This window comes from Nelumbo nucifera, chromosome 2 (assembly GCF_055504915.1).
Source record: "Nelumbo nucifera cultivar China Antique chromosome 2, China Antique-T2T, whole genome shotgun sequence".
In the NCBI taxonomy this organism is placed as follows: Eukaryota; Viridiplantae; Streptophyta; class Magnoliopsida; order Proteales; family Nelumbonaceae; genus Nelumbo; species Nelumbo nucifera.
This window is the reverse complement of record NC_142650.1, coordinates 4119295-4139460: the sequence shown is the minus strand read 5'-3', so window position 1 is coordinate 4139460 and position 20166 is coordinate 4119295. Positions and strand designations below refer to the sequence as shown.

General features: G+C 35.1%; 1 protein-coding gene across 4 annotated transcripts; it reads left to right on the top strand.

Annotated features, from left to right (window-relative positions):
* The first annotated feature begins 8215 nt into the window (after positions 1-8215).
* LOC104594620 (ATP binding microtubule motor family protein) lies at positions 8216-18193 on the top strand. 4 transcript variants are annotated; one of them, XM_010254998.3, is made up of 24 exons: positions 8216-8456; positions 8660-8850; positions 10248-10377; positions 10469-10624; positions 10728-11065; positions 11141-11279; positions 11993-12099; positions 12184-12340; positions 12422-12491; positions 12586-12662; positions 13227-13280; positions 13357-13437; positions 13520-13631; positions 13725-13811; positions 13887-14062; positions 14149-14310; positions 14408-14515; positions 14690-14848; positions 14945-15028; positions 15207-15412; positions 16293-16394; positions 16497-16606; positions 16702-16853; positions 17609-18193. In XM_010254998.3, exons 2-24 carry the CDS (start codon positions 8675-8677, stop codon positions 17825-17827), a joined length of 3162 nt encoding a protein of 1053 aa, XP_010253300.1. In that variant the 5' UTR covers positions 8216-8456; positions 8660-8674; the 3' UTR covers positions 17828-18193. The 4 variants fall into 4 exon arrangements, with proteins under 4 accessions (XP_010253300.1, XP_088754577.1, XP_010253301.1 ...); XM_088898451.1 differs by having other exon boundaries at positions 8216-8500; positions 10577-10624; XM_010254999.3 differs by having other exon boundaries at positions 8216-8500; positions 12002-12099.
* Positions 18194-20166: the final 1973 nt, after the last annotated feature.

Here is a 20166-nt window from a genome sequence, read left to right as displayed (position 1 = left end):
GGTATTTTACTTCAACTTTTATCATTCTTGTTCCTAAAGTGAATAACCCAAGGAACTTTGCTGAATACAAGCTAATTAGTCTATGCAGTTTTTACTATAAGGTTTTTGCAAAGATCCTAACCTCTAGACTTGGTAAAATTTTGCCTCGAATCATCTCTCTTGAACAAGGAGCGTTTGTTAAAGGCCGGTACATTGGGGAAAATATTTCTATTGTTCAGGAAATGACAGGTGAATTGAGTAGGAAATCATTTGGCTTTTTAGATAGATGGATTGATCTAGTCAAATTATGCTTATGCAACTGTTGGTTTTCTATCATGATCAACGGATCTCCAGTGGGCTATTTTAAATCATCTAGTGGCCTAAGACAAGGAGACCCTTTATCTTTGAGCCTCTTAATAATAGCTGAAGAAGTTCTCAATTGAATAATTTATTCACAAACGGTCAAGTGCAATATTTCAAAATGCCAAGGAACACCATTGGAATCTCTCACAATTTCTTTGCAGATGATACAATTATTTTTGCTAGAAACTTAAAGAAAAGTTTACAGAATTTAATGAATTTTCTATCCACTTGTGAAGAGAGTTCGGGTCAAAAAATAAACAAGCATAAGTCATGCTATGTGGTTGCTGATAAATTCCCATCTCAAAGAGTAAAGATGATACATGAGGTCACTAGCTTCTTCAAGAAGACTCTTCCTTTTACCTATCTCGGAGCATCAATCAGTAAGAAGAGGTCCAAGAGTAGTGATTATGAGATTATTTTAACCAAAATTCAAAAAAGAATTAAGGGGTGGAAGTCGAAATTGCTATCAATAGGAGGGAAATTGGTGCTTCTAAGACATGTGCTCCAAAGCATTACAATTCATATAGTTAGTGCTACTTCCCCACCCAAGAAGATTCTCCACTCAATTCACAAAGTGTTTGCTCAGTTATTTTGGGGCCATTCAGACTTTGGTCCATCTCATCATTGGATTAGTTGGGAGTGAATGTAAACCTCAATCCGAAGGAGGCTTGGGATTTCGGTCCCTGCATGAAGTATGCCTTGCCTATTGCATGAAGTTTTGCTTTAACCTCATAAATAGAAAGTCTCATTGGGCACAGTTCATGAAGTCTAGATACTTGAATAGTACTCATCTTTGTTCCATAACCACCCTAGCTTCTAGCTCCCAGTTCTAGAAAAATTTAATGCAAGTAAAGGACCTTACAATTGACCAAAGCAAATTGTTGATAGGGAAAGGAAATATTTTGTTCTAGTTTGATAATTGGTTAGGCACTAGCCCTCTAATTTTGGATCATGAGTCGATGGGGACTGAAGATCTTAAATTAAATGAAGTCTTAGACCAAAATGGTGTTTGGCACTTCTCACAAGACCACAATATCAATGTCAATATTAAGTCCTTGGTGGCTAGTTATGATTTCAAAATTACTGATTTTGATGATCGATTGATTTGGAAAGTAAATTCAGATGGCAAGTTTTCAATAAAATCAGCTTGGGAAATTTCTAGAAAGAAGAATCAACCAGTAAATTGGTACAAGTTTGTTTGGAAATCAGGTTTGCCTTCTAAAATCTCAATATTTATGTGGACATTTATTTCTCCATAAGGCTATAGCTATGGATGATAGGATCAGGTCTAAAGGAGTTTATCTTGCTTCGAAGTGCATTTGTTGTGGTCAGAGTAATACAGAAAATATTGATCACCTCTTTAGCAATGGTGTATTGGCTTATAAATGATGGCAGTACTTTAATGCTACTTTTGAGCTCCCAATTTTCAGATCCCAACATATAAGGGATCGCATCTTTGATTGGGGGAGCCAATGCTCTGTTGACTGTCAACTGAATCAAGTTTTGGCAAGATTGCCTTCTCTTATCTTATGGGAAATCTAGGTTGAGCGTTGTAGAAGAACTTTTGAATCAAAGTACACGACTACAACTTATGTAATTCAACGCATTAAAGCTTGGATAAAAGAGTTGAATAAACTTGCTCCTTCCCCGAAGCATGTTGATCGTAATACTAGATGGCTAATTGACCTCTGCATCTCAGTCAAAAGTACAACCAAGAGAATAGTGCTTTTGATTAAATGGACAAAACCTCAAGATGGCACATCAAATTAAACACTAATGGAGCTTCAAGAGGAAATCTCGGGCCTGCTGGTGGAGGAGGAATTATAAGAAATAGCACTGGAATTATCTTAGGCGCCTTCTCAAACTACTACGGGGTGAGCAGCTCTCTCTTCAAGTTGAATTCCTAGCAGTTCTTGATAGTATACAACTTTGTGTGGATAAGTCTCTTTTCAATATAGAGGTGGAATGTGATCATCAACTCTCGGTGAACATCATGAAAGGTGATATTGTTGCTCCTTGGTCTGTCTATTATACACACAACAAAATAAAAGAAATCTCAACTGGTCTCAACATTGAATTTCATCATGCTTTTAGGGAAGCCTACCGAATTGCTGATTGCCTTGCTAATGAGGGAGTGGATAAAGATTCTATGACTATCTACAATTATCTTTCTGACTTAACGGACCACATAAAAACTTTGATTGCTCAAGACAATCAAGGTCTAGCTATTCCAAGAGTTCGTTTTTGTAATGAAGCTTAAATTCCCTTTTATTTCCTATTTTATTCCTCTCGTAGGGGGATTGAGGTTATGAGAGAGTGTTTGTATCTAGTTGGATTAGGGATAAGGGGCTATGTCCTCCCCCGCTCTTGTTTAGAATTTTTCTCTCTTTCTTTTTGGGTGGGCCTGAGGTGGTAAGGGAGAGCTATGCATGCTTGGGTCATGGGGCAAGGCGGGCTAAGTCCTCCCCTGCTATTACAAATTTCCCTTTGAAAATGATCAATAAAATTTAAGGTTGTCGCCCCTCCACCTGGAGTAAAGTTTGGAGTTAAAAAAAAAAAAGCTACTATTTTTCTATTTTTACGAAATAAGCAAAGACATTTTGAGCTAGGTCCACTAGTGACTAACCATCCCAAAATAAAGTTTGGTGCAATCCTGGAGAAGAGTGCAATTGTTAGATTTCTCGAGCAAAATCTATTATGATAGAAAAAAACTTCTTAACAAGATTCTACTAGCTAGGGGTATCCACGTGCAAATCCGTTTGCTGTGCTATGCTTTTCCAACGATCAAGGGTGTTGCTTAGGCTTAATTTGGAAGGAGTATAAATACAGATATATAGAGTGAAAAACTTTATATTTTATATGTATTTGCATTGTACATATTTGTATTCCTTCCAAACTGAGCCTTACGAGTCCTTTATCTTTTCTATGTAGAAAGGTTTTTTGTGGTAAGAGGGAAGGACTTTCCATATTCCATTTTTTAAGTCCATGTATTATATTGTATTTATGTTTTCAGCTTTTACCTGTGTGTTTATGGCGCACCGTTTTAGTTATGGTACGCTTTGGCTTTTCTTTTTATTGGTTAGAACTGATTTGAGGAAATAGATTAAAAACAAATTCTGCAGCTTTATCAAAAGCAAGATGAAACATTTGCACAAGCATATTTAAGCCGTTGGTATGGAGAAATTCCAAGTGGCTCTATGGATAGTGTCGAAGCTAAGAAAGGCAAGGGGTCAAATTGGAACTCTGAATTGATGTCTCTCCACCGAAACTAATCTATTGAGATGATTTGTTTTTTCTCAATCTGATTTTTGTAATGTTTAGATGAAAATAATGTGAAATATGCCACTGATATGTTTAGTCATTCATGCAAGATTGAGCTTTTGGTTATCTTGCTCTTATCTCTGATGCTCATGAAACACACTATTCCATGAGTTCCGTAGGTAAACTAGTCTCCTATCTTCCTTTCAGAGTTTGAGTTGTCTAAGTTGGTGGGCCTAAGAGGTCAACAAAGTTTCAAAGCCAATTGTTTGTAACCCGGTAGAGAAAGGGTGTACGTGTATCCATTGAAAAATATGAAAAGTTAATTAAAAATATAATAAACCAAAATAAATATTGCTTAAATATAATATAAAATAATTATTAGTAGTAGTAGTATTGATAAAATTGTAATTTTAAATCCATCATATAAATAAATAAAATTAATCAACTTTGTTTATCCTTATAAAATTAATAAATAGAATAGACTATATTATAAATAAATTTTCCTTCAAAATTCATGTAAAAATTAATACAAAATTATCTAACAATAGTAAAATATAAAAATTAAGTAAAATTAATTATAAAATAATGCATTTTTTTAGTTTTAAAATTTGTTTTCGTTAATTTAAATCCTATTGTAAAGTTGATAAAATTAAACATTAATAAAACTTATGTTTGAATTTTACTTGGACCACAACAAAAAAGTTATGAGCTTAAAATAGTAATTATCTCCAGTCACAAAAAGATTGTGGTAGTTAAGGAAAAACACTCATTTCAAATAATGTAAGATCCATAAAGTAGGTTATTATTTAGAAATAAAACTATTTAATCACTCAAATTAAATAACAAATTTATATAAAAATATCAAATAAAATAATAACCTAAATTTATAACATTAAAATGGTGTCAAACAAAATTTATCAGAAAATATCAAAGTACTAGCCACATACTTAGTGTGGGGGTCATTGTTTAGTAAATCAAGCAAAAAGAATAAATAAAACAGTGATATCTTAACATTGATCGTAAATGTATGCACAGTATAACAATAATAATAATAATAATAATACCAAAAAGACATGATACCAGAAGAGCTTTGACCAATTAAAGTACTCCCGTGAATTTTGATGAATATCATTGGATTGGTCACTTCTTTTATTATATCAATTCATTGGTTGTAAGTTTTTCAGTATCACAATCAAACCCTAATAATAATCAAAGCACATCGAATGATAGTGTAGCGGTAAACTTATTGCATTTCAACTTAAAAACCCAACTTCAAATATTTGTGGCTATAGTCTATACTCTATATAATTCATGGTTGAATAGCTAGACTAATTGACCTATAGGCAGGTTTTTGGGTTTATTTTATTCCAAAATAGGGGTGAGCATGGGGCAATTCAGTTCGGTTGCATGGTAGAACCTGGAACCAACCCCTACGGGGGTCGGTTTTAGGTTCTTGGAACCGGAACCTACCATTTGAAGGTCGGTTCCAGGGTCTACCCATGGAACTTGTACTTTCTTTACTCTCCCCTTTCATAAAAAAATGTTCTTTAAAAACTTGATTTTTTTAAATATAACATATAGTTTAAAACTTATATTACCTCTTATAACTAAATTGGATAACTTAATATGTAGATTATCATTATATGGTTAAAAGTTTATAAATTAAAGTTTTGTAAACATTATCTTTTACATCACTTCTTGTATAAATTCAAATACTAAAATGAATGCTTGGGTTCAAATATTCACATCCCCAAAAGTATTATGGGGTTTATCTCAATGCAAGTTCAGTTCTAAGGCAGGTTCCAACAAGGCCAATTCCACCAAGGCCAGTTCATCGGGTCGGTTCGGGAAGGGTAAACCCCTAGACCCTGGAACCGGTCTCGATGGGGGTCAGTTCCAAGAACCAGACCCTACCTTGTAACAGGTTGGGTAAGGTCGGTTCAAGGTCGATTTTATTCGGTTCCAGGTATAACCTACTCATTTGCTCACCCCTACTCCGAAGCATTTTTTGCTAAAAAAACATTAATTTTATCAACAACCTAACAACTTTACAGGTTGAACTTTTTACCCCTTCAGAATCGGTCAAGTCACATGTTATCACTTTTTTCTATGTATTTTTTATACGTTTTTAGCCTTTCTCAACAACAACAATAATAATAATTTTTATTTACTGTATATATTTTTATTTAATATAATGAATATATAATATTAATTTTTTAATTATGTATTTTTATTTTATTTAATTTATGACATTAAAAATTGACTTATTTAATAGTTGAACTGCTGACCCACCACTCAAAAAAAATGCATTTCTGATTTTTTTAAAACTTTGATGTTCTTGAATTGACAGGTTAGGCCGATCAATCTGAAGACGAGTAAGATTCCGAATCCATTTAATAGTATTGATATAGATGGATTAGTCTATTAAACATTTTATCAGAACTTAAAAGTTGAAACCCCACAATTATATTAAAGTCCTCTCAGCTATTATAACATAAGGTTGTCTCTAGTTTGAAAGAAAATATAAGGAAAAGGAATAAAAAAGATGGGGAAGCCTATACAAGATTTATGAAGGTTTTTCTACCTTTCTTTTTCCCTACCTTTTATGCCAAACCAAATACAGCCTCCAAGTTGCCAATTGCTTATCCCACCTATGTTCTAGAGGAGATGGTTCGGGTTCTCCTTCTTTGGATCTGCCTAAAGAGCTTTCTCTTTTTTTTTTTTTTTTAATTGTTGGAGTTGTGCTTGCCCCGCCTTGTGAAAAAAAAAATAATAATAAAAAACAGCATAAGGGTCATCATGTGCCAAGCTATAACTTGTCACATATTACAAAGTATTTAGAGCCCATGACCAATCCAACCCAGATCCCAGGACTGGAACTGAGCATAAAATAATAACTAATAAGAGGCCATCGTCCACTCAATCCTTTTTGCTACTAGTAAGTGCGTACTTATTTTGTATGTGGCAATTTTTTATGATAATAATGGTGGTAAATAATATGTTTTCAAATTGTTTTATAATTTCTTTTATATTTCTATATTTATAAAAATATATTTTTTGTGTGTTTTCATCCATTTTAATTTTTATTATACTTAACTATAACATCAAAGGGTTGACACATTTTGACCCAAAAAGTTGAATTCTTGACTTGTCACCAAAGGAAAACAACTCAATTTTTTTTAGTTGATTTTAAATTTGTATTTTATTTATATCATCAATAAAAACAAAATTTTATTGTCACACTTATTTTTCTTCAATATGGTTAATTAATATATGATTCAATGAAATAATGGGATTCAATATCTTAAATATAAGACTTAATGGAAATATTTGAATGAGGATAAATGTAGTACTTCAAATATATTTTGTGCCCTTAAATTAGAGAGGGACCAAATTCAAATTCAAATAGGGGTATTCTAGTAAATATTAAGATTCAATGAATATTAATGGAAATTAATATCTTAAATATGATTCTTAATGTGAAGGATTTGAATGATGAAAAAAATGATTCTTTAAATTACATTTATGTCATTACAATTAGAGAGGAACCAATTTCAAAAATTAGGATATTTTAATTAAAAAAAAAAGTCCTATACTCTCATTCACACTTTTAAGGGTTTGGACTATAATACCAGAAGACATATCAATCTGTATCATAAACGTGTTAACCAATTAAATGATATTTATCAAATTTCGTTTGATTGGTCAAAGCTCTGCTAGCATTTTTTTTTTTTTACATTATTGAAGAAACATGGTATCTAAAAAATTTCATAACCAATCAACCAGTACCATAAAACATGTTAACCAATCCAGTGGAATTTATCAAAATTCACTGGTGGATTTTGTTTGGTCAAAACTCTTCGGATACTATGCCTTCCCGACATCAGAGTTAACTTGTTGAATACAACAAGTGCTACCAGCCCAATCTCCAAACATGCAGCCCAGCCCACCTGTGACATTGTTATCGTGATTCCATGAATTGGGATCTGCTCCTCACAGAGCACGCCTCACACCCGCCTAACACCCACATCTCACCCTAAATTGAGAACATCTCCCAAGAATAATAAATACACAGGTAGGGAGATGTTCCCGATGTACATACGGCTAGTACATGCTATGAGATCGGTGTGAGGCGCGCTGTGTGTGAAGCAGACTCTGTTATGGTTTGTTTTCACGTGTGGGCCCTTTGAGCTGAAAAGTGAAAACCTTCGTTGTTAGATCATAGATGGAGTTGCCACAGCCTTCGGTCCTGCACGTGGTACCTACTAGCCTCCATTTCAATCGGGTTATTGCCTTGTGATTAAGACATTGAAGTCTAGTCTGAACCAAGGACTTCGTGTCTTTGATGTTCCACGGTTCCGGTCAGTATTCGGTAGTCGGTTTAAACTTTAAATGCTCCATTTCATTGCCAAAAAAAATAAAAAAAAAAAGATGTGCTGTAAGACGTCGTGGGGCGCAACTATCATCGAGAGATGTTAGCAATATACGGCGGAGATGTGCTGTAAGACGTCGTGGGGCGCAGATTTGAACTAAAAAAAGTAAAGATCTAAGGGTCCGTTTGGTTCGCTGACATAAAAGTGTCTATAAATGTTATGTTGGGGCCCCCCGATTTTCAAATGCAGAGGAAGAGGGAATTTTCTGCAGCCAACGGCTATTTGATGTCTCCGTCTTCCTTCCAGTCGGTAGCCGTTAGAAATTTGGAGACTACGAACATAACAGCTCAGCTCCTCGTTTGAAATATTGCATACACCAAGGCGGCAAAAGAGGAGAGGAGGTGAAAAGGCGCTACTCAACAGGTCGATCCCTAGATTCTTCACATCAGACAATCTAGGATTCCGATCGAGAAACTCAGGGCAAGTGCATCGTGTTTGATCTTAGTCGTATTTTCCATCCTCAGGTTCAGCATTTGAATTGTTTCAGTATTTGAGTTTTCTTTTTCTGTTCTCACTTTTATGTTTAAGCTGATTGAGACCTGATTGGGACTCTTTTATTTTCTCGGGGACTTTTACGTGGATTCGATGGTTGATTTGTCTTGTGTCTGTAACTTCTAATTCAGGTATCATAGCCATCAATGTCTTTCACTCCGGATCAGCCAAGGAAAATAGGGCTGGGGATAACACCATCTCCTTCTCCCTTTCTTACGCCTCGACCTGAGAGGCGGCGGATTGATCCGAGAGGCTTGGAATGTAATTCCAGTCGTCAGGACAAAGATCGTGAGGTTAACGTGCAAGTGATACTAAGATGCAGGTCTGTTTCGGCTCTTAATATGTTCCTTTTCTTCCTTTGGTCCTTTCTGGTTTAGATTATTTAGCTCCCATGAATTTCAACGATGTGAGATTAGTTATAGAGACTTTGTTCTGGATGACAGAATATTTGGAAGCGGATAAATCTAATGATACCAAATTTAGAATAAACAAGAAGAACCACTATGATGTAGAATGGTTGTAAAGAGCCATTCGGTGGTGCCATCTACCTCGTTATTGAATAAAAATATAAAATATTGTTATATGGCTGCTGTAATTACCCTAGAAAATCTGTTGATTGAATCATTGAAAGCATGTATCCCAAGACACGTGCTTCACCAAATAATGGCAATATGTAGAATCTACAGCGTTGTTAACCACTCCACTCCCATAACCGTGCCACTCGATGTCGGAATTTGAGATTTTGGTTTTCAACCATCCAAGTACGTATCATAAGGGAAAAAGAAATAGCTCTAAAGAGTGAATACCCAGCCTCAGGCATAGTGTAGAATTTAAATTCCCTCTAGCACCAAAGGAAAATGCTCACCAAAGTGGATGTATAAAATAGAAAAATGAAATGGATGCAAAGAATTGGATCTCGAGTCTTTATTTTTTCACTGATGGCATGCAGTAGACTTAGCTGGACAAGTCAAGCGAGAAGGAACTAGAACCCTTCTAGGCAAGTTGTGGAGGGTCCCCAATGTTATTTCCCATGAGAGAGAGAGAGAGAGAGAGAGAGAGAGCAAAGAATAAGAACTAATAACATAAGGCCAATGTACTGTACTCACTGTTATAAATTCAGGAGTCATATAGTCTGTTTTTGCTAGTTATATGAATATGTTATTTATTTATGCTACTCTATTTTTATATATTCATTATTCATAATAATACAAGAAATTGGGAAATGGGACCATGTTTAATTAAATTATGCATGTCCATTGGTAAAAGGTGAAACAGTATGGAATGCCAAAATAGGACTCATGTAACCAACCCCATATAGTTGGGATAAGGCTTAGATGATGATGATGACAGGTTGAACAATGTTTCAAAAGGTAGAAATCACAAAGAAGTCTTCACTCTTGAGAAGGAAACCTGAAACAGTGGGCTTAACTACTGAAAAGTTATTGTCTCGACAATGTTTTTGCACATACCAACAAATATAACCAAATAAAAAAGAAAGGTGGTTCAAGCAATAACAAGCATAACAAAGCATTGTAAAATGTGTTGGATATGTACATTTATATGTGGTGTGCCGTATGCAATATCACTGCTTTTTTCAGAGTTCTGGACACAATAGTGTTCCCATATTTATTTGTTATAACTATAGAATCATGAATTTTTTTTCCTGTATTATTTGTGGTGCTTACTGGTTAGAGTTTCTTCATTTCATTTAAATACCAGGCCACTAATTGATGAAGAGTTAAGATTGAACACACCAAAATTGATCTCATGTAATGAACAGAGAAGAGAAGTCACTGTTTTGCAGAGTATAGCAAACAAGCAAATAGATAGATCTTTCGCATTTGATAAGGTATGTTATGTCCTTGTCTTTTAGCCATCTCATCATTGGTTTGTTGACTATATAATGACATGGAATTTCATATTTTGACAATACTTGGAAGGTCTTTGGGCCCAAAGCACAGCAAAGATCGATATATGATCATGCCATTTCCCCAATTGTCAATGAAGTTCTTGAGGGTTTTAACTGTACCATCTTTGCTTATGGGCAGACAGGCACAGGTAAAACATATACAATGGAAGGAGAGACAAAAAGCAAGGTATAGAATGATTATTTTCCCTACTTATTTCATAGTAATAATAACATCTACAGTTCTACATTTATCAGTTGGTTGTTTAACAAATATTTCTCATTTATCAAAGGGTGGAGATTTGTCTGCTGATGCTGGTGTAATTCCAAGAGCTGTACGCCAAATATTTGATACACTGGAGGCACAAAAGGCAGATTACAGTATGAAAGTGACCTTTTTGGAACTGTATAATGAAGAAATTACTGATCTGTTGGCTCATGAAGAGCATAATAAATCTGTTGAAGATAAACAGAAGAAACCAATTTCTTTGATGGAGGATGGAAAGGGTGCTGTATTTGTAAGAGGCCTTGAAGAAGAGATTGTGTATAGTGCAAGTGAAATTTATAACCTACTGGAACAAGGATCAGCCAGAAGGCGCAGTGCAGATACCTTGTTAAACAAGCATAGCAGGTGACCATTATCCTACTGTAATGATAGGTTCATCTCAAAGGCATCAAGCCACTAATAAAATTTGGTATTATGCAGCCGCTCACATTCTGTATTTTCGATAACAATCCATGTGAAAGAAGCAACTGTAGGGGATGAGGAGCTAATAAAATGTGGCAAACTTAATCTCGTTGACCTAGCAGGCTCAGAGAATATTTCTAGGTCAGGTGCACGGGAGGTATGCTTCTATTATTATACTGTCTAGCAAATAAATCTATTATTTTTTGGTTATTGTCTCCTTATCTGGAAGCAAATGCAACAACTTAAGCTGCATAGTAGGTAACAAAAATGACCATGCTCAAATAATAATTATGATTTCAGATCTCTATCTCCAAGAACATGATGAAAAGAAAGAGCCTATCTTAGGCACCTTGAAATCACGAGAAGAAAATGAATAAGATAATTATATATGTTTTTTTGATTGATAACATACTAATCATGATCCATCTTAAGAATCTCATTTGAATTTTTTTACCTTTCCTCTTGTTTTCTAAAATCTTGTGAAAATTATTGGAACTTTTTGCATATCAGAGGAAGATCTTCATTATTGGTAACTTCATTTAAGGACAATGGAGATGAACAACTCTGTTTCTTGATATTGTAAACTATAACATACATCAGTCATATAAAGATTTAGCTCAACCTGGTAAACAGAGATCATCCACCTTGCGTACCAGTTTACAGAACACTCCATCAGCCTTCCATTTAAAGCAATTCAACAACTTAGACATGAAATGTTTGAAAATTTTTTAGCATTATCTACATAGTAAGACTAAATGAATATCTTAAGCTGCTGTGTCCATTTTAAATTAAATAGATTAATTCTATAAAATGTCTAAAAGAAGAGTGCAAGCTCATTTTTATTTCCCAGAAGATTCAGATTGACAACAGATTTTCCAGGTTAGAGCAAGGGAAGCAGGGGAAATCAACAAGAGTTTACTCACCCTTGGCCGTGTTATAAATGCATTGGTAGAACATTCTGCTCATGTACCATACAGGTTTGAACCAACAGAACGTTTGGCCTATTATAATAATTCACGGCTACCTCTTGAATTGCCTTCTTTACTGCCAAATTTATGCAGGGATAGCAAACTGACAAGGTTGTTAAGAGACTCTTTGGGTGGGAAAACAAAGACTTGTATCATAGCAACAATTTCTCCATCAGCCCATTGTTTAGAAGAAACTTTAAGTACACTAGATTATGCCTACCGTGCTAAAAGCATAAAAAACAAACCAGAGGTTATGCATTTTTCTCCTCCATAAATCATTAGGGTTTTTTTTCTTCCTTCCTTCTGACAAATATATGGTTTGTCTTGTCAGGCAAATAAAAAAATGTCAAAGGCTGTGCTTCTCAAGGATTTGTACTTGGAAATTGAGAGAATTAAACAAGGTTTGTTGAATATCTTACATTAATGTCCACATTTTCCAACTGGTAATGGTTAACCCCAAACTCATAAATCTCATGTCCAACAAACTTGATACAGATGTACGAGCAGCAAGGGAAAAGAATGGTGTTTATATTCCTCATGAAAGGTTTTCCCAGGATGAAGCTAATAAGAAGGTTTGTCTTAGCCAGAAGAAGTTCAGTTTCTCTACTATGATTCACATTGTCAGTACTTTTTTGTGATAAAACTATATTCTGAGTATTATATATAGTTGGCATTTACTTCTTATATTTCAAATATCACATCTAAAGACCAATAAAAAATATCACATCTAAAGCACATAAAGGGGTAGGGGTGAACTATCATTTGTATATCCAAGTTAAGGAGATATACGATGTCAAAGTCAAAAAACATTCTATAACTATGTCGTCATAGATCTCCAATTTACTCCATGTCACCTCCTGCCTTTACCCTCTCAAAAAGAAAGATGGAAAGGTAAAATACTCAATTTGGATGATTATGAAATATGATCATCCAATCTACTCTCTTGATTCCAGCAAATTGAAAATTCATTGCCCCTGCACATGTATCGAAATTTGATTTAGCCAGTTGATTGATAATCTATAGCCCCTGTACATATCATATCACCTACAACTCTCAGAATATAGATTTATCCAATGTTCATTCAAGCTTAATAACTTTTCATATTAAATGGTAGAAATATCTACTTTATTGCACAGGCAATGAATGAAAAGATAGAACAATTGGAAATTGATCTAGACCTCAAGGGAAAGGTATAATTTTCTCTCTAATATCCCTTTATTGTTATATAATGTATCCATCCATGAAACTAATTTGTACTAGTTACAGGAAGTTGACACATTTCGAGAGCTCTACCTTTCTGAGCAAGAACAAAAACTGGATTTGGAAAGTGAGCTCAAGGAATGCAGGGTAATTATAAAACTGACTATAGATTGCTTCTTTTTTTCTTCAAACAGACATCTGATCTCAACTAAAAATCCTTGTACTTCAGAAAGATCTGGAGAATAATAAAAAGGCCTTGCAAGACCTTGAAGAGAACCACAGTATAGCCATGTCAATACTGAAGGAGAAGGAGTTCATCGTCTCAAGTCTATTGCAATCAGGTTAGTCAACATATCATGAACTAGATCTTCTTTTGCATACATCCACAAACCATCATATTGTAACACTCCAAATCTTGTTCATATGCACAACAGAGAACTCCATAATAGAATGGGCAAAGGATTTACGTGCCAATTTTCAAAGTGCATCAGAGGACATAACTGCACTGTTTGCCAAAATAGGTCTGGATACTCTCTTATCTACACGGTTATGTACAACATAGTTGCCGATAAAGAGTTACCATATTCTTTTTGCAGATCAGAAGAATAGGATGGAAAAAGAAAACCAGGAATTGCTTCTGACATTTGGGGCTTGTCTTGATCAGAACTTGAAAAGTTTGCACAAGACAGTCCTAGGGTCAGTTTCTCAGCAGCATCAACAGCTAAGATGCATGGAAGAACATATCAGCTCATTCATTGCAAGTAAATGTGATGTAAGAGAAGAAATCATGTCATCATTACTAATGCCATCTTGACCGGCTTTATGTTTAATTAATTTAACTTTCTGTGATACTTACAGGCATCCAAGGTCTTGGAATCACGGATTAATAAGACAAAAGACATACTTATTTCAGGACTGAGGGAAATGAAGGAGCTTGTGGCTTCATTGCAGAAGAAAGCTTCTGCTGACCTGGAACAAATAAAAACAACAATTTCTACACAAGCAATTAATGTTGAAAATGTATGAAGTTGGAAGGAAACAAAATTACCATATTTAGGCATAATTGTCAATAAACAGTTCTTCATTGACTGAGATATAATACTCGTTTTGTCTGCAGTTTTTGGTCAATGCGGTGTTGGAGTCTGAGGAGGTTATTTGTGATATCCAGAGTTCCCTTGACGAACAAAAACAATTATTGGCTTTCTCTGCTAAAAAACAAGAGGAGGTAGGTCTAATTTGTTAGTTATTGTGATGTCCAGAGTTTCATAGTTGACTTTATCTCATTGGCTTTTCTTTCATCTTTTTATTGTCCCATATTTCATAGTATCTTTGTTATGTACTACGTCCAAATAAATTATAGTATCTTCAATTAATATTACTACTTTTGGGGAAACTGTAGGGACTGCAAAGGAGTTTGGCTTCAACACGAGTAATTTCAGAGGCAACAATTGGTTTTTTCAATAACTTTCATCAACATGCTTGTAAACTTATTGCAGTTATTGAAGCATGCCAAACAGAAAGATCTCAACAGCTCACATCTTTTGAGAGGATTTTTAAGGTAATTTTAACTTAATTCATGCAAAGGACATAATTCAAAAAGACCATAAGAGCTGATTGATTTTGATTTGTGTACGTTTGGTGCCCACACACGCAGGAAGAGTGTGCTAGGGAGGAGAAACTGGCACTTCAAAACATTGCAGTAACATTAGCAAATTTAACAGCTAAGAAAACAGCTATGGTTAGTGTGCTAGGGAGGAGAAACTGGCACTTCAAAACATTGCAGTAACATTAGCAAATTTAACAGCTAAGAAAACAGCTATGGTTAGTCAACTTTTCAATGATTTATCATTATCATATTTCTATGTTTGTTGGCCACAAACAGCATTAGGACATACTCATTTATTTACTGTGAACAGGTTTCAGAGGCTTTGAGAAACATGAGTGATACAGGTATTGAAGAGAAGAAAAGATTGCATGAAGAGATTTTCAACATGCAGAAATTTTCAACTGATGCTAAGAAGGAGTGGAATGAATATGTAGAAAAGGTACAAGAGCATTTTCTGGAAGACACATTCTCAGCAGCTGAGACCAGGGCCAGAATGGATCACATGATCCAAGAATGGTAAACTTTTTTTCTCTGTTTACACACTATGAATGAAACACATCATATGCGTGGATAAAAAATCAAGGTTTATGGCCAGTTTCTCTACTTGACATATTTTATTTACTATAACATTTAATACTTGTACTTTATATACCTTGGGATTGCTGATAAAGGTGCATGAGTTGGCCAGAATGGATCACATGATCCAAGAATGGTAAACTTTTTTTCTCTGTTTACACACTATGAATGAAACACATCATATGCGTGGATAAAAAATCAAAGGTTTATGGCCAGTTTCTCTACTTGGCATATTTTATTTACTATAACATTTAATACTTGTACTTTATATACCTTGGGATTGCTGATAAAGGTGCATGAGTTTGGTTGGCTAGGGCTGTATTATGGGTTTGGATACATGTGCAAAACTTGCACATGTATAGGTCGTGTAAGTTGTTATTCCCACATCAAATTTCCTATAATTGTCATGTTAGGTTTATGACTAACTTCTCTATTCAACACATTTTATTTACTATACCATTTCATACTTGTACTTTATACCTTGGGATTTTGCTGATAAAAAATGGCACATGCATCAGCCTTGCTGATAAAAAATGTCATATGGGTGTGATGTAGTATCCCAACTTCCCAAGGTGCAGTCAATCCATATAAGCAAATGTGTTAATACTTGTTTGAGTAACTAGAAATGCATAATGTTTTGTTAATTTTATGGAAATACACTGGAAGTAAACATGAAAGAACGTATCATGATGATTGATTAATTTCTGTTGCAAATAATTTATATGAATGACCTGTATATTTGTCTTATTTTTCCGATGAATCGTGCATGATTGTTAAGTTAAAGTTGATTAAACAATCAAAACTTTCTTGGGTGCTGCAGCTTAAAGAGGGTGGGGTATTCTAGACAACAGTGGGGAAATGCTCAGTTATCCATCAACCAACTTAATCAAATAAGTGTTGAAGAGATGGCATCTATCATAAAGTAAGTTATTTTGACATCTTGGCTGCTTAAACTTTTTCCATTCTTTTGTTTTTCTCTTCTTGTTTCACTTTTAATGGAAAAATAAATGCTTCATTTTAACAGGGAAAAGATTTGTGGAAACCACACTGTGCTTGAAGACTTTATCTCCATATCCTCCTCTACTGATGTAAAATTTAATTCTAGTGCTTGTGATATGCTGGAATCTGTTAATGGTAATTCTATTTTAGTATCCTTCGATATTTATTTAGGTTATCAAAATCAACCAATTTGGCACAGCCATGATCAATTTAAAAGACATTTATTGCAGATTCCCTGGTGCTGGACCATGAAACTAAAAAGGAGATGGAGTTTATATCAACCTTATGCTTGGATCAGATTAAATCAATTCAAATAAACCATGCTGAAAGCATATTAGACATCAGAAACCAGGCAGAAAAATGCCTGAGGAAAGAATACTCGGTATGTTAATTTTATCCTCATTGACTTTTAAATTCTTTTCAGGAATTTGGAAAACATTCTTAGTGGTTGAGACTGTCAAATGTGCTTCAGCTACATGGTCTCACTCCTTTGAACAGTAAATGTGTTCCATCAATAATAGAATAATGGGAAAAATAGGAAAAAAAATATCCAATATAAGTATAAGCCTCCTTATCGATGATTGGCTGTCTCGAATTCATTTAATCTTGGATCAGATTAAATCAATTCAAATAAACCATGCTGAAAGCATATCAGACATCAGAAACCAAGCAGAAAAATGCCTGAGGAAAGAATACTCGGTATGTTAATTTTATCCTCGTTGACTTTTAAATTCTTTCCAGAAATTTGGAAAACATTCTTAGTGGTTGAGACTGTCAAATGTGCTTCAGCTACATGGTCTCACTCATTTGAACAGTAAATGTGTTCCATCAATAAAAATAGAAATTTACTAGGTAATGTTGGTCTTCTCTCTTTTAGAATAATGGGAAAAATAGGAAAAAAAAATATCCAATATAAGTATAAGCCTCCCTATCGATGATTGGCTTTGTCTCGAATTCATTTAAGCACACAATGGCAAGGCTTGTAAGAAACAAGTATTGGTAACTATAAAAATGACTGAGTTTTGCAACTATGAAATTGATGACAAATTTAACAAGTCAACATCTACAAATGAGAAATCCATCAACTGTCATTTATTGGAATAACTACAATTAATGTACTACATGTTTTAAATACAGGTTGATCATCCATCTAGTACACCAAAGAGGCGAGCATTAGCGCTTCCTACTTTGGCGTCTATTGAAGAGTTGAGGACACCCGCTTTCCAAGACCTGATTGCAAAAATGAGATTAATGGATAAATCAAAAGAGTTGAGCTCTGAAGGAAAGATCCAGCAGCGGCACCAACACTCTTACATGGACTCACCTAATAGAACTCCTTTTGCAGCTGTTAACTGACAAGCAGAAAAGGCAGAGATGAAAGCTGCGATGAAGTATCATGAGACTTTGACAACACCCTTGAGGCCATGATGAGAATGAAACAATTCTGACCAACTCATCAACTGATGAGTAGGAAATGGTCGTATGCAATACAGTATTTAACAGAACTCCTTTTGCAGCTGTTAACTGACAAGCAGAAAAGGCAGAGATGAAAGCTGCGATGAAGTATCATGAGACTTTGACAACACCCTTGCAGATTTAACACTCTTGATGAACTTGCTCATTAAGAGCAGAGAGGGATGGTACTGTTGGGATTACATATGTATGATATTTATCTTTTAATAATTTTGATAATAAATCTGCAATGTGCAACCAACTTTGAAATCACAGTTCCAACAAACATGTCATGGTCTCATGGAAACTAAAGAAATTTATGAACCCCACTGCCCATCTTAAAGGCAATTCTTGCATCATGGGCTTTGCCGTGGAGCCTTTTGAATCACAGACAGACAAATTGAAAATAGGGTTTTTTGTGCTGCAAGTGAACTGGTCAGTTTTTTTTTTTTTTTTCCTTTTTTTTCTTGAAAGCAAAAATGGGAGCTGTGGGAATCACTACCATCTCAGCCGCAAGGGTGTGGGCTGCCCTTGAAGCCCACAAATTAACAATTATTGTGTGAAGCCTCTCTTCTTGGATTGTCTACAACCACACTCATCGTGAAGGAATATGCCCTTGAAGCCCACAAATTAACAAGATTATTGTGTGAAGCCTTTCTTCTTGGATTGTCTACAACCACACTCATCGTGAAGGAATACTGCAGTGGTCTGGCTAGCTAACAAAGGTCAATCTAGCGAGGAGACTTTTCCAATACTTCCCCATGGGACCTCTCCTTGGTTCTTATTGACACTATGTGTAGGTCTCTTTCCCATCGGCTGTATTTTCTGTATACCCTAAAAAAAAGGGAAAATATATATATATATATATATATATATTATTTATAATATATATTGTAAATATAAAAACGAAAAACTAAAGAACCAAATCAATCAACTGGTTAACCGGTCAGTTTTAGTTCAATTTCAATTCACATTTTTTTTAACATGGGTACAGAAGAGGTTCCCAATGCATGGTGAGATGTGCCTGTAGGGTCGGTGTGAGACACCAAATGTGAGGAGTAAATCCGGTCTCCTAAATACCATCTGAACGTTGTACTTAAAAGTTAGTTGTCCATGCTAGCTTATTTCACACTGCTCCCCAGTGTTTGAAAAACATCAAACCAATCGATTTGATCAGTTTGGTTTTCTTGCTTGGTTCGATTTTTCGGTTTTTGTTGAAACACCCTAGATGGCATGAGTCCGGACTGTGTCAGCCATGGATCAGCACAATTTGTTTTGTTTGTTTGTTATGTGGTGCGATGCAGTGGAATCCCAACATCTTTTGTATATTACAGGAACCTGAGAGAGAGTAAAATTTATGATACGGGGAAAGCCATAATACCAAAAAGGCTTTGACCAATCGAAACCCTTCCTGAATTCTATGTAAAAGATGTAAACCGAGGTTGTATCGGCCCATGGGCCTTAACCCCTAAGCCCAGCCGAGCTTGAGGTGTGGGTTATACTTGATACGGCACAGTACTGTAAACATGCAAACCGTTCGATTGGTGGGCAGTCCTACCTGTTTTATACATATGACGCTATTCCCGTTGAGTAGGAATTTGCGTAAAGCCCGTTCTAGCAGCCTTTTTTTACTATGGTTTTCAAAATCAGACGGGACCGAAAAACCAGGAAATGGTCAGGTAACTGGTTTTGGTTTTCCCCAAAACTGTTGATTTTTGTCAGTAAACCGTTGACTCGGGTGGTTAATCGTTCGGACGGTTTTGATTGTTTTTTTTTGTCAGAACAGTTTGACCATTTGACCTGGTAACCGGACCCCTGATCAATTCCGTCTCCGGGTCATTTTTAAAAACCATGTTTTTTACAGCCTTGCATTGAGAATATCTCCCTGCTTATGTGTGGGTAGAGTTGTCATGAAGCCAACAACATAGGTTATTGAGACAGTTTTTATAAATGACACGTTAACATGAGAATAGATAAATTAATAATTATATCTCAATTTATTTTGACTAAATACCAAAACATGGGCGTGAATAGGTGAACTACCCAAAAACTATAGGCTGTTGGGCTCAGCCAAAGTTAACCCGAGTTGTCATAGGTAAGAAATCTGGATTCTCCACATACATGATTGAATAAAACTTTATGTGGAACACCTTGCAATTTGCAAATGGACTGACGTGCTCAGAATCTATAACAACACATTTTTAGGGGCTACACAACGAGATCGGCTTCCATCAGGGCAAGCC

Bases quoted from the DNA above. Each gene is read 5' to 3' on its own strand.
- LOC104594620 (XM_010254998.3), top strand. From the start codon at position 8,675: ATGTCTTTCACTCCGGATCAGCCAAGGAAAATAGGGCTGGGGATAACA. The intron at 8,851-10,247 runs GTCTGTTTCGGC...TTTAAATACCAG, and splicing joins CAAGTGATACTAAGATGCAG to GCCACTAATTGATGAAGAGT. The intron at 13,438-13,519 runs GTAATTATAAAA...CTTGTACTTCAG, and splicing joins GTGAGCTCAAGGAATGCAGG to AAAGATCTGGAGAATAATAA.